General features: G+C 41.1%; 1 protein-coding gene across 1 annotated transcript; it reads left to right on the forward strand.

Annotated features, from left to right (window-relative positions):
- Positions 1 to 5,784: 5,784 nt before the first annotated feature.
- LOC145413546 (E3 SUMO-protein ligase ZBED1-like) lies at positions 5,785 to 8,827 on the forward strand. Its single transcript, XM_080283242.1, has 2 exons — positions 5,785 to 5,937; positions 7,139 to 8,827. The coding sequence occupies exons 1-2, from the start codon at positions 5,785 to 5,787 to the stop codon at positions 8,825 to 8,827; spliced, it is 1,842 nt and encodes a 613-aa protein (XP_080139368.1).
- The last annotated feature ends 3,839 nt before the right edge of the window (positions 8,828 to 12,666 follow it).

Consider the following 12,666-nt stretch of genomic DNA (forward strand, 5'->3'; position numbering starts at 1 on the left):
CCTGACTGTGTGGCTATAGACGAGGTTGGGCTGAAGTTGAACGAATATTCTGATTGCAAAAGGTCTCGTGTCAAAACTTGGCACACACTTCCTGTTGGATGTGGTGATGGAAGGCGCTACATGAAATACAGGATGGGACACTTATATCTACAGCATTTCTTAGTGCTGAAATATAAAGTCGCGGTGGAAAGCTCTACAGGAAATACAGGATGGGACATTTATATCTAAAGCATTTCTTAGTGTTGAAATATAAAGCTGTGGTGATGGAAAGCGCTACATGAAATACAGGATGGGACATTTATATCTAAAGCATTGCTTACTAAGGATTTCAGGGGCAGTGTCCAACTGTTTTTTTTTTAAATAACGTCTCAACAAAGCGTCGGACAAGGATTTAACTTTGGCAGTGCATGTTTGAGACCCCGACCTAATTTGTAAAATTATGCTTTTGTACCAAATGTGTATGATTAAGGCATTTATAAGAGTAAATGTAGGGTAAACTTAGCTAAAATCGTCAGAGGCATGTAGCGAGGCTAGCTTCGGTCACGATACAAGCCCCGCTTACAATTCGGAACGTGACGTCGGTGTGACGTAGTAGTAATCACCGACGCAAGTGGCATTTCTATCTTTCTAACCCCCCCCCCACATACTGTACTTTCTCTCTCTCTCTCTCTCTCTCTCTCTACTTTCTCTCTCTCTCTCTCTCTCTCTCTCACACACACACACACACACCGAAGTAATATTTCACCCCTACTACAGATTCAGTATGGTCCTTATATGAGAAGAACGTTTGAGAAAAAACAGGTTTACTCGAAGGAAATTACTTATCATTTACATGGAAAATACGGCCCTTGCTACATGCTCGGTGCATGTAACATAGAACAGTGGTTTATTAAACTTGTTCATTGTGAACGCCCACTATTATCTTTAAAGGAATATTTTTTACACACACACACACACACACACACACACACACATACACACACACACCGAAGTAATATTTCACCCCTACTATACATTCAGTATGGTCCTTATATGAGAAGAATGTTTGCGAAATCTATGCTCGCCATCGCTGAAGTTTCGGTTTGGTAACGTCTCGCCTGTCGGCGGCCGCCACATCACCTCGCCCAGCGGTGCCGGCTCATGCAGTGATTACTACTCTTCAGAAGTGAATAAGTCATATTGACGTCACAATATGTGTAAGAGGGCGATGCATATACTATGTACTAATAGGGAGTCTGGAGGGATGTACAGTCACTCTAAAAATCAGCCGCAGCTCAGAAATATGAGTAACCCTGAGGCATTGAATCTGAAGCAGCTTACATAAAGACAGAACTGCCACTTGCGTCGGTGATTACTACTACGTCACACCGACGTCACGTTCCGAATTGTGGGCGGGGCTTGTATCGTGACCGAAGCTAGCCTCGCTACATGCCTCTGACGATTTTAGCTAAGTTTACCCTACATTTACTCTTATAAATGCCTTAATCATACACATTTCGTACAAAAGCATAATTTTACAAATTAGGTCGGGGTCTCAAACATGCACTGCCGAAGTTAAATCCTTGTCCGACGCTTTGTTGAGACGTTATTTAAAAAAAACAGTTGGACACTGCCCCTGAAATCCTTATAGTGTTGAAATATAAAGTTGTGGTGATGGAATGCGCTACATGAAATACAGGATGGGACATTTATATCTAAAGCATTTCTTAGTGTTGAAATATAAAGTTGTGGTGATGGAAGGCGCTACATGAAATACAGGATGGGACATTTATATCTAAAGCATTTCTTAGTGCTGAAATATAAAGTTAGTTCACAACATATTTACTGTGCATAGTACATGGATGAAAACATGTCAAAGACGAAGTAGTGACGTGACAGTTAAGTTTTAAAAATTACATCTGGCAAATCGGTGTCATTGGAGTTTTTGTATTCACGACAGTGAAACAGCATACTACTTATTACTGTATGCAATGTTGCTTTATCAACAGTGTGACAGCGTATTAGCATACTGCTTATTACTGCATGCAATGTTGCTTTATCAACAGTGTGACAGTGAATTAGCATACTGCTTATTACTGCATGCAATGTTGCATTATCGTGTCAATAATTGCAAGGATGTTTGCCATACACGCCCAACACTCAGGCCTTAAATGTACTGCATTATGCCAGCCCCGCCTCGGGTGCCAACACTACTACGGGGGTGATATGCCACTGGCTGTTATCGTTATCTGTGCCCCGCCTCGGGTGCCAACACCACTACGGGGGTGATATGCCACTGACTGTTATCGTTATCTGTGCCCCGCCTCTCACCTACAGTACAGTCTACAAACGCAATGGGTCGTATTCTCCTTCTCTTAGCAACTTTCCCATCACCTATTCATAAGCTATTTATTTTGCCCATTACGTACTTGTATTCCCTTGTATATACTGATGCAAACACTGTGGAATTACAAAGATAAATAGAATACAAAATTATACTGAGTCGTAATTTGCGACCTAAATCGCTCAGGAAGATGTGTAACGACGTTCCCTATACAAAGCATCAGCGCCTCAAAGTCTTCCGTACACAGGCTCAGCAGTAGCCAAGAACAGGGAAAGAAAAAAAAAATAAAGAACGAAATAAAGAAGAAGAAGAAAAAAAAAAGAAAGGTGATGATGAATGATCTTAATCATAATAATCATCATCATCAACTTCAGCCAAATATCATCCTCATCATGATACTGGCGTCCTTCTGGCCATGACAAACAGACCAGACAGGCTGCAGAACCCGGGCCAGTAAAACACAGCAGCAGGATAAACTGCCATCAAAGTAGCCAGTGAAATGCGCCACACGGACACAAGGCAAACAAACTATACCAGCATTTGTACACCTGGCAGCCCAGCAGGGGTTTTTACCTGCTTCTCAACACGCTACAGAAATGACAGCAATGACTTTTTATTTTTTTTTTACCTCATGTTTATGAAGAAAATATTGAAATAATCCTATACTACTGTCAAAACATTAATGTCAAAACGGCCATATTCATTGTGTATACTGTCTTGGCCTCTCCCCACCCCCACAATTCTACCTCATCCCACAGACTTCATCTACCACGCCCATTTCTTTATCTTCCCCCCCCCCCCCTCGTCTTTCATTTTTGGAGGAATCTTTGGCATTAATCTTGGCTGCACTGCAACCAGTAATCCTGCCACAGCCATTTCCACAGGGTACACTCTCCTGCCCCAGCACCACCGCCCACCAACATTCCAGTCCGTCCCACCCATTGCTTTGCTCACCAAGGCCAGTACTCTGCCCGCTCTTTGATGGTTTCATGGGGCGACGCAGGTCACCAGATCAACCAACGCCCTGGCTCATTTCCTGTTCCCTCTCTCTAGACAAGTTTACTCAGCACAGTAGCGACCTTTTCTAATGGAGGGGTTAGATATAAGCTTCATTATCTCCTTCACCACTTACAGCATCTCCTTAGTTGACTGAAATCGTCTGCTTGCATCAAGGATAAAATAAATCTTGTGTCCTCGGGTGTAAACGATTAACACGCACCCGCTTACCAAACTATATTATGATCCGATTTATGTGTGTTTGTTGGTTTGTTTGTTACCGTAACACAGCAAAAACGGCGCAACGTAGCGCAAGTTGTGTTAGAGCAAGGTACCGTTAAAATGCCCTAACTTGGAGAATAAAACAATTTCCAGTCCAGTCGGGAAACGGTTCCCGAGTTATGACTCATTTCTGGCCTTTTGTCATCGAGCGGAGGCCCCCGAAGGCTGCCTTTAAGCGAGTAAGTACAAAAGCATCAATCACCTGGATGCCATCGACCCTATAGTTCATTCACCTCAACTTGGCCCAGAGGTTCGTCCTTATGAAGCATGTTTCCCGTAGCTCACTGGCAGGATAAGACAATACTACGGCTCTACATTCCTTCCACAGCACTTTTTCGTGACTAGCATCATATCCAAGTGTTAGTCTCTTACCATAGCTCAGCATTCATGATGGATAGATGGTAAATTTAGGCCAAGTTAAAGTAAACAGGGTATAGTATTCAGTACTGATATTTTACTAATGATAATCCTATTGGAAAAACAAATACCAGGTACAGTCGATCACAAAAGTATGGGTGCACACTCAGCACGAAGTAATTTGACACCATGGACGACGGATACTGGAAAATACCTAATGCTTATTCACAACGCTGGCAAACTTTTTTTTTTTTTTTTTTTTTTTTACAAAAACCACATATATCACCTGCCTTGGACAAATCACCAGTTTTTATTATCATACATACTCAGGTGATAAGCAATTAATCTTCTTGAGACTGTATGTGAGTAAGGTGGAGGGGGGAGAGGGAGGGGGAGACCGAGGATGAAGTGAAGGGATGGAATGAAGAGGGATTGTCCAGTAGAGAGGGGGGGTGTAAGTTGGGGACAGGGCAGAGCCAACTGCTTGTAGTTTTGCCTTTTGCCACTAGGAGTAGTCAGCAGCACCCCTTGTGCGTCAGTGTGGCCCCGGCCGTGTCTGTGAGTGGATGTATTGTTGAGCTGCGCTTACTACTGTAACGTGGAGTGTATGTGGTTTGGCGGTTTTGCAATGGCGGACCAATGGCGCAGCAATGTCAAGTCGATGATGATCGTTTTCTTAAACATCCAAGGATTGTTCACAACGATTTCGTCCCACCCGGTCAATCTGTCAGAGGAAATTTTTACTGTGAAGTTTTGCTGCGTCTGAGGGAGAACATCCACCACAAACGTCCAGAACAGTGGAAAAACAAGGATTGGGCCCTGCATCATGACAACGCCCCCGCCCACACATCAATTGTTGTCCAGCAGTACCTGGCTTCCACTAACACGGTAGTCATTCCCCACCCACCCTATTTGTCTGACCTTGCCCCCTGTGACTTTTTCCTATTTCCCAAGCTGAAATTAAGACTGAAAGGGCATCGATTTGACTCGATTGAGGAGATCCAGAGAGAATCACAGGAGGTGCTCAAGACCATCACGCCTGAAGCCTTCCAGGGATGCACTGACTCGTGGAAAAAACGATGGGACCACTGTATACATGCCCAAGGAGACTACGTCAAAGGCAACTGTGAGCAGGGATGGGGTCAATTATGAATTGAATTGGAAATGAATTGGAATTGATGCGAAAAATGCATGAATTGGAATTGAATTGAATTGAAAAAAAATATTTTCAAAATAATTGAATTGATTTGGAATTGATATCGAAATAATTAGAAGTGAATTGGAATTGATACCAATTAATAGCATGAATTGATATGAATTGATACCAATTAATAGCAATGAATTGATATGAATTGATTGATGTTACTAAAAATAAATATTGTGATCAGACATTATAAAATACTGTATAGTTTACTGGCAACTTGGCAAGTGCCAACAATGTATGCATAACATAGCTTAATTTCAAATATATTGTAATGTTTGGCAACATTATTCATGTAATCATATCACAGTAGGCCTGGTAAACTTAAACTATGTTCTTTACATATAGCCTATGTTTTAATAATATAGGCTATTTAAGAATGTGTTCTTTTCCTTATAATTGTCTCTGCAATTATTAAAAAAAAAAATTTGTATGATGTCATGTTCAAGAATGGCAGGTTTGAATCCTGTCAGTTTGCCTGGATGAGCTGGTGTGTACATGTCCTGCCTAACCTACCATACCCTGTTGGCCAGTGTGCAAAGTTCAGTAGTGTGGTGGAAACCACTGGCAGCTGGTCTATGATAAGTGGCTTACTCTGCTTTAAAAAACAAATCCTGTGACAAAAATGCCACCAAAATCAAATGTACATAGCCATTTCAACATGCCTTCTAGTTCTAGTGAATGCAAACCAGGAAACCTTAAAGCCGTTTGCCGTCACTGTAACCAGCCTGTTGGTGGATCTACCAAAGCAACATCAAACTTCAGGAGGCATTTAGAGGTGAGCATTTGGTTACTTTAGTAGTACCTGATTAGTATTTTAGACAAAAGAAATTAAGAATTTCTTTAGATATTCAGTACACTATGGCTACTACTGTATGAGAGAGAGAGAGAGAGAGAGAGAGAGAGAGAAAATTTTATTACCCTCTTTCTTTACACTTTTTCAGTGTACTTAGTACTTACAGTATTTGTTTATTTGGTTTAAGTCAACACATTTGATATTTATAGTTATTAGTGCAGTTGCAGTCATTCATAAACTATACTGTACTGTAATATCTTTTTGTGCTTTTGGGTTTGGTATTGTACCTAACTAGAACCTAGCCTAACCTCTTGAAAGCTGAACAAAAACAGGCTGAAATAGGGTTATTAGTTGTAAGGTATGTATTAGCTGTATGAAAAAGAAAAGGAAAGACAGGTGTTTGTTAAAATATACTGTAATATTGTCTTTTTGTGCCTTTGGGTTTGGTAATGTACTGGTACCTAATTAACCTAACCTAACCTCTTAGAAGCTGAACCAAAACAGGTTGAGATAGGGTTGTTAGTTGTAAGGCATGTATTAGCTGTATAAAAAAGAAAACAGGAAAAACTGGTTTTCAATAAAATATGCTGTAATGTAGCCTCTTTTGTGTGCTTTTGGTTTTGGTACTGTACCTATCTAACCTAGCCTAACTCTTTAAAAGCTGAACCAAAACAGATTGAGACAGAGTTATTTGTTGTAAGATATGTATTAGCTGTACGGTATAAAAAAAGAAAAAGGAAAAACAGTTTTTTTTTATAAAATATACTGTGGCCAGTAGTGGATTCGGACTGTCGACCATCAGATCAGTTGCTGAGTGCTTAACCAACCGAGCGGATTTTGAACTATTACCATCAGGTCAGTCACCAGACGCTCTACCAACCGAGCTGGGGCTCTGGGTAGCTCGGCTGGTGGAGCGCTTGGCTACTGATCTGATGGTCGGTAGTTCGAATCCATCGCTGGCCAGTGGCCACCTTTGGAGGGAAGTAGTGTAGCAGTCTCCTGTAATTCTAGCGAGGCTACATAGTAATATGGCTTAGCTCTATGGATTAATTTCCATTTTTATATCAGTCAAGCCACCTGGATCCCCTAACAGTATTATATGTAAACTCTGTACATGGGTGGGAAGTTTTGTTCAGAGCCTTGTAAAACTAAATAATTTATTTTCCCTTGTTTTTCTTTTCAGAAGAACCACCCAGAAATCTATGAAAAGCTCGATATTCCACCAGCAGATCCACAACAGCCCTCAATGGTTAACTTCATGAAAGGCAGTACCAAAGGAAGCAAGGGGACATCCACCAACTCACGGCATATTGAACTTACTAACTGTATTGTGAACTTTATTGCACATGATCTCCTTCCTCTATCCCTGGTTGATAGTGAGCGATTCCACATGCTCATGGTGACTGCAGAGCCAAAGTTTTCAATGCCTAGTCATAAGCATCTGAGTAGTGTACTTCTACCACAAAAGTCAAACAGTGTTCAGTCCCGGTTGAAGACCAAGTTACAGAAAGCCCAGAGTTTATGTGTGACAGTTGATTTGTGGTCCAGTAGGGATATGAGGTCCTTTATAGGTGTAACTGGTCATTTCATACTTGACTACAACATGAATAGTGTTATGCTGGCATGCCGTCGCTTTAAAGGCGCCCATACTTCAGAAAATATCTATGAGCTTTATCAAGAAACAATGGCCCTCTATAATGTTGGGAGTAAGGTAACAACCATTGTTACAGATAACGCAGCAAATATGGTGAAGGCATTTACTCTTTTCCCAATGGAGCAACTTGAAGATGATGACGATGGTGATGATTTTGGTGTCAATGTCTGTGATACCCTTCCATCTGATGATAGAGCACCTACAAAGTCTACAGTGTATGAATATCTACCCCCAAATCGCAGTCCATGCTTTGCTCATACTTTGCAGCTTGTGGTAAAAGATGGCTTGGAGAACGATAGTCAGATCAAGCAATTTCTGGCAAAAGTAGCAAAGCTAGTTAGTTTTTGTAGGAAATCAACAACTGCTACAGAAGTTCTATCAAATGAATTAAAGCTCCAGATGGCAACATGTACACGCTGGAATAGCCAGCTGATGATGATAAGGTCAGTGCTACGTGTTTCATCTGATGTGTGGGACAAACTTGACACTCCTTACAAGTTGAAACAGTATGAGCTGAACACCATAAAAGAGCTTTGTGATATACTTGAGCCATTTGAGTATGTGACACATCAGATTCAGGGACAAAACATGGCGACATCTAGTTTGGTAATTAACTGTGTCCGTGGTCTTCGGGCTGCTTTAGCTAATCTTCATGAAGTGCATAAGTGCAAACTTGTTTCTACACTGCAGGCCTCTACAGAAACTCGCCTGAGTAAGTTTGAGTCTATGGAGGATTTCCAGCTAGCTGCCACCTTAGATCCACGTTACAAGCTGGATTGGTGCCATGACAATGAAGTCGAAGACATTCGTGACCTTCTGACTAGGAAATACAATGCACTGAATGCAGCATGCAGTGGGTGTGGGGCTTCTTCATCTACTGCCCCTGAAGAACCACCACCGATGAAAAGGAACAAATTCTTTGCTTTGGTGAACCGGTCCTCTACACCAACAGCAAGACCATCAGAAACCGAGGTTTCACTCTACCTCAGCCAACCATGTATACAAGAAGACAGTGATCCCCTTGGCTACTGGAAGGCCAAACAAAGTGAGCTTCCCATCCTCACTATACTTGCAACAAAGTACCTAGCCATTCCTGCTACATCGGCTCCTGTTGAAAGACGGTTTTCTGTTGCTGGCAAGCTTTTCAGGCCTGAAAGGTGCAATTTAGGTGACAAAAAATTTGAAGAATTGATGATGATCAGATGTAATTCTGAGTAACATTTTTCCAAGGCCAATTTTGAAATTCTAATTTTTGTTCCAAAAAAAGAAGTAAGTTTTATGTTAAGGATATTGGATAGTATTGCGACTTGCAACAGTGTTGTTGATTTAAAGGAAGTTCTTTGTTAAACATGAAAATTGAGATCTAATATTAACAATATACAGTATGTAACCTTGAAGTTGGTGACAAATTTTTGGAAAATAGATATGTGAATGAATAAACAGTTTTATTTTTCCTCTTGATATTACTGGGAGTACCTGGGTGGCATAAGATTTAAATAAGTACCTTCAATTGGAATTGACAGGCTTATAAATTGAATTGAACTGGAATTGAAAACGTATTATTAAATTAACTGGAATTGAATTGAATGGACAAGCTTATGAATTGAATTGAATTGGAATTGAACATTTATTTTTCTAAATGAATTGGAATTGAATAATTCACATTTTACGTTGAATTGGAATTGAATTGAATTGATAAAAATTAATTGACCCCAACCCTGACTGTGAGAACTGGGAGGTTAGGCTACTTTTTTTCCAACAATATTCAAATTACTGGAACTTTTGCGTAGCACCTCGTGTGTGTGTGTGTATATATATATATATGTATAAATATATATATATATATATATATATATATATATATATATATATATATATATATATATATATATATATATATATATATCGTAAAGATAAAGGTTAAACACTAACTCGTGCATCATAATAAACACCTTTTTACCACCAACATAACAAGCAGGTAATTACTTAAGTCGCCTCTATACACGTGATAGTTTATGTGTCTGTCTGTCTGTTCTACTAACTATGAAAAAGCCTTGATCGACGAACTTAATCTTCTGTACAATAGGTTGGTACCCACTGACTCTAGGTAAAGTTCCTGTCGTAAAGTCATTAGGTCAAAGTTCAAGGTTGAGATAAGACATCTAGGCCTATTTCTACCGGATGGTTGTCCTTACATTATATTTTTACCATTCTTCATCAATTCTATTGTGATTTGCAAGAGATGATCGGACTGGAGGGGTTTCAAAGATCTTAGAAAGCGAACGGAGTTAATTGAGAGAGAGAGAGAGAGAGAGAGAGAGAGAGAGAGAGAGAGAGAGAGAGAGAGAGAGAGAGAGAAAGGGCTGGTAAAAGGAAAAAATAAAAAAAAATAAAAAAGGAGGAAGGGGAGTAAAGGAGAAGAGGGAAATGAGAAGGAAATGGAGTGAAAAAGAGGAAGAAATTTAGGTAGCAGGAAATGGAACAGTGATGGGAAGGAAGGGAGATAAAAAGGGGAGAAGAAAGAGAGGGGGATGAAAGAGGGATGGGGAGAAAGATGTGAGAGAGAAAATGGGGGAAAAGATATATAATGGAAGAGGGGAGGAGAAAATCTGATAATAGCGAAAGGAATGGGAATTAGCAGATGAGCAACTACCCAATTCTGAGAGAGAGAGAGAGAGAGAGAGAGAGAGAGAGAGAGAGAGAGAGAGACGGGGGGTGGGACTGAGAGGGGATGAAAAAGAGGTTGAAAGAAAGGGAGGGGGAGGAGGAGGCCGAGGACGAGGTAGGGAGTTGGAGATTAAGATAAGCGGAAGAAACAATGGTGTGCGTACGTCACCATCAACAACAAAAACAATACATTTTTACCCACAAACTCTCTTACACACACACACACACACACACACACACCACGCCTGCCTCTTTCTCCCACACACACAAGCACACACACCACGCCTGCCTCTTTCTCCCACACTCACAAGCACACACACCACGCCTGCCTCTTTCTCCCACACTCACAAGCACACACACCACGCCTGCCTCTCTCAAACACACACACACAAACACACACTTATGCTACCTACAGTTCAGAAAAAACGTACACACGAAACCTATACGCACACAGTGGATTTACATACATGAATATATTAATACTAGGGTGACATCAGTGAAGGGTAAACACAGGACATAATAAGAGTACATGTTTGTATTTTGTTTCTTATGTTTGGTTCTACACACACACAGGTAGATAAATGAGAGAGAGAGAGAGAGAGAGAGAGAGAGAGAGAGAGAGAGAGAGAGATGGGGGGGAGGAAAACAGGATAATGAGAAGTACAGACAAAAAACGCGACGAGACACGACATAAGGGGAGGGGGAGGGGGAGAAGGGGAAGGGGCAGGGGAGGAGGGAGGCGGAAGGGGAAGGAGAATTTGGGAAGAGAAAAGGAAGGAGATGGGAGGGGAGGAAGGAAAAGCGATGATCCTGAAGGAGAAAGATGGGGAGTAGAAGAAACTGGGGAGACGGGGAGACGATAATGTAAGAAAGGAGAGGGAAAGGAAGTGGAAGAGATGAGGAAGAAAATGGAGGGATGAGACAGGAAGAATGAGAAAGAGGGAAAAGAAGGACATAAGAGGGGTAACATAGAAGAGAAGTGAGAAATCAAGGCATACATAATAATAATAATAATAATAATAATAATAATGTTACTGTAAATGAACACAAGCTAGTAAAAACAAAAAAGTCAACACAGCCACCCACACACTCGAGAGTAAACAACAGTACCGGACCTAACTCCCCCTTTAACGAAGAACACAGATGAGAACAGAGATAAGAAGCCACGCACTAACTATCCTTCATTTAACACCACTGATAAGAACTAACTCTCCTTTCAACCAATAACATAGATAAGAGATCAATTGTTACTAACTCTCCTTTAACCAGATAAGAACAGAGATAAGAAACCATGCACTAACTCTCCCTCAATTAACACCACTAATAAGGACTGATACTAACTCTTTCAACCAAAAACACAGATAAGGGGTCAATCGATACTAACTCTCCCTTCAAACAAAACTTAAAAATCAAAATAAATACATGAGTCATAATAAACAATAACCATATCCCAGCACCAAAATTCCACACAACCAAAGCCATTCATTAAAAAAAAAAACATACATCTTTATAAAAACAGGCCAAAATTCCGGTCCCACCAAACAATAAAAATAAGAAAAAGGTAAATGAAATCTGGCCAACATCTGCGCCAGTGGTCATAAACAAGATGGTGTAAATGCTTAATATAGAAGTGTGTCGGGGTAAACAGTGCATTTGGGAAGCAGCACAAACATTATATATAAGTACTAACCAACTCCAGTACACATCTGCATAATGTAGCCATGATGAGCAGGGAGGGAGTGGGGGTGAGAGGGAGGAGGGTGAGGAGTAAGGGAGAGGGAAGTGGGAAAAGAGAAGGGAGGGAGAGGAAGAAGGGAGAATGGGAAGAGAGGGAGGAGAGCGAGGGGTAAGGGAGAGGGGAGTGGGAATAGAGAAGGGAGGGAAAGGAAGATAGGAAGGAAGAAGGGGAAGAGAGGGAGTTGAGGGGGAAAAAGAGCATAGGAAAGGAACTGGAGGTAGTGAAGGAGGAGAGGAAAAATGAGAATGGAATGAGATCGAGAGGGAGAGGAAAGAGAGAATGGAGAGGGACAGGGAGAAGGGAGGGAAAGGGAAAGAGGAAGGGGCAAAAAGGGAGAAGGGGTGGGGAGGAAGAATGGAGGGAAAGGAAAAGAATATGAGAAACACGAATGAAAGAGAGGAGAGGATGCATAAATGACGGTGTATAGAAAGGGAAGGAGAGAGGGAGAAGGGAAGGAGAGCAGGGGAAGATGAGGGAAGCATGAATGAGGAGAGAAAGAAAAAGAGGCTGCATAGATGAGGATGAAGAGAAAAAGGGAGGATGTAAGAAAGGAGGAGGGAGGAAAATGAATGTAGAAGACAGATGGAAAGAATGAGGAAGTGACTGAGATGAGGGGGGGGCAACACGCTTCAGGAATAAAGGTGAAGAGAGA

The sequence above is a fragment of the Coenobita brevimanus genome, chromosome 96 (assembly GCF_032717465.1).
Source record: "Coenobita brevimanus isolate Jiangsu-jjx chromosome 96, ASM3271746v2, whole genome shotgun sequence".
In the NCBI taxonomy this organism is placed as follows: Eukaryota; Metazoa; Arthropoda; class Malacostraca; order Decapoda; family Coenobitidae; genus Coenobita; species Coenobita brevimanus.

What these genes read in the sequence shown, in the direction of transcription:
- LOC145413546 (XM_080283242.1), top strand. Translation starts at nt 5,785, where the DNA reads ATGCCACCAAAATCAAATGTACATAGCCATTTCAACATGCCTTCTAGT. An exon ending in ACTTCAGGAGGCATTTAGAG is followed by an intron (nt 5,938 to 7,138) that starts GTGAGCATTTGG and finishes TTTTCTTTTCAG; the next exon opens with AAGAACCACCCAGAAATCTA.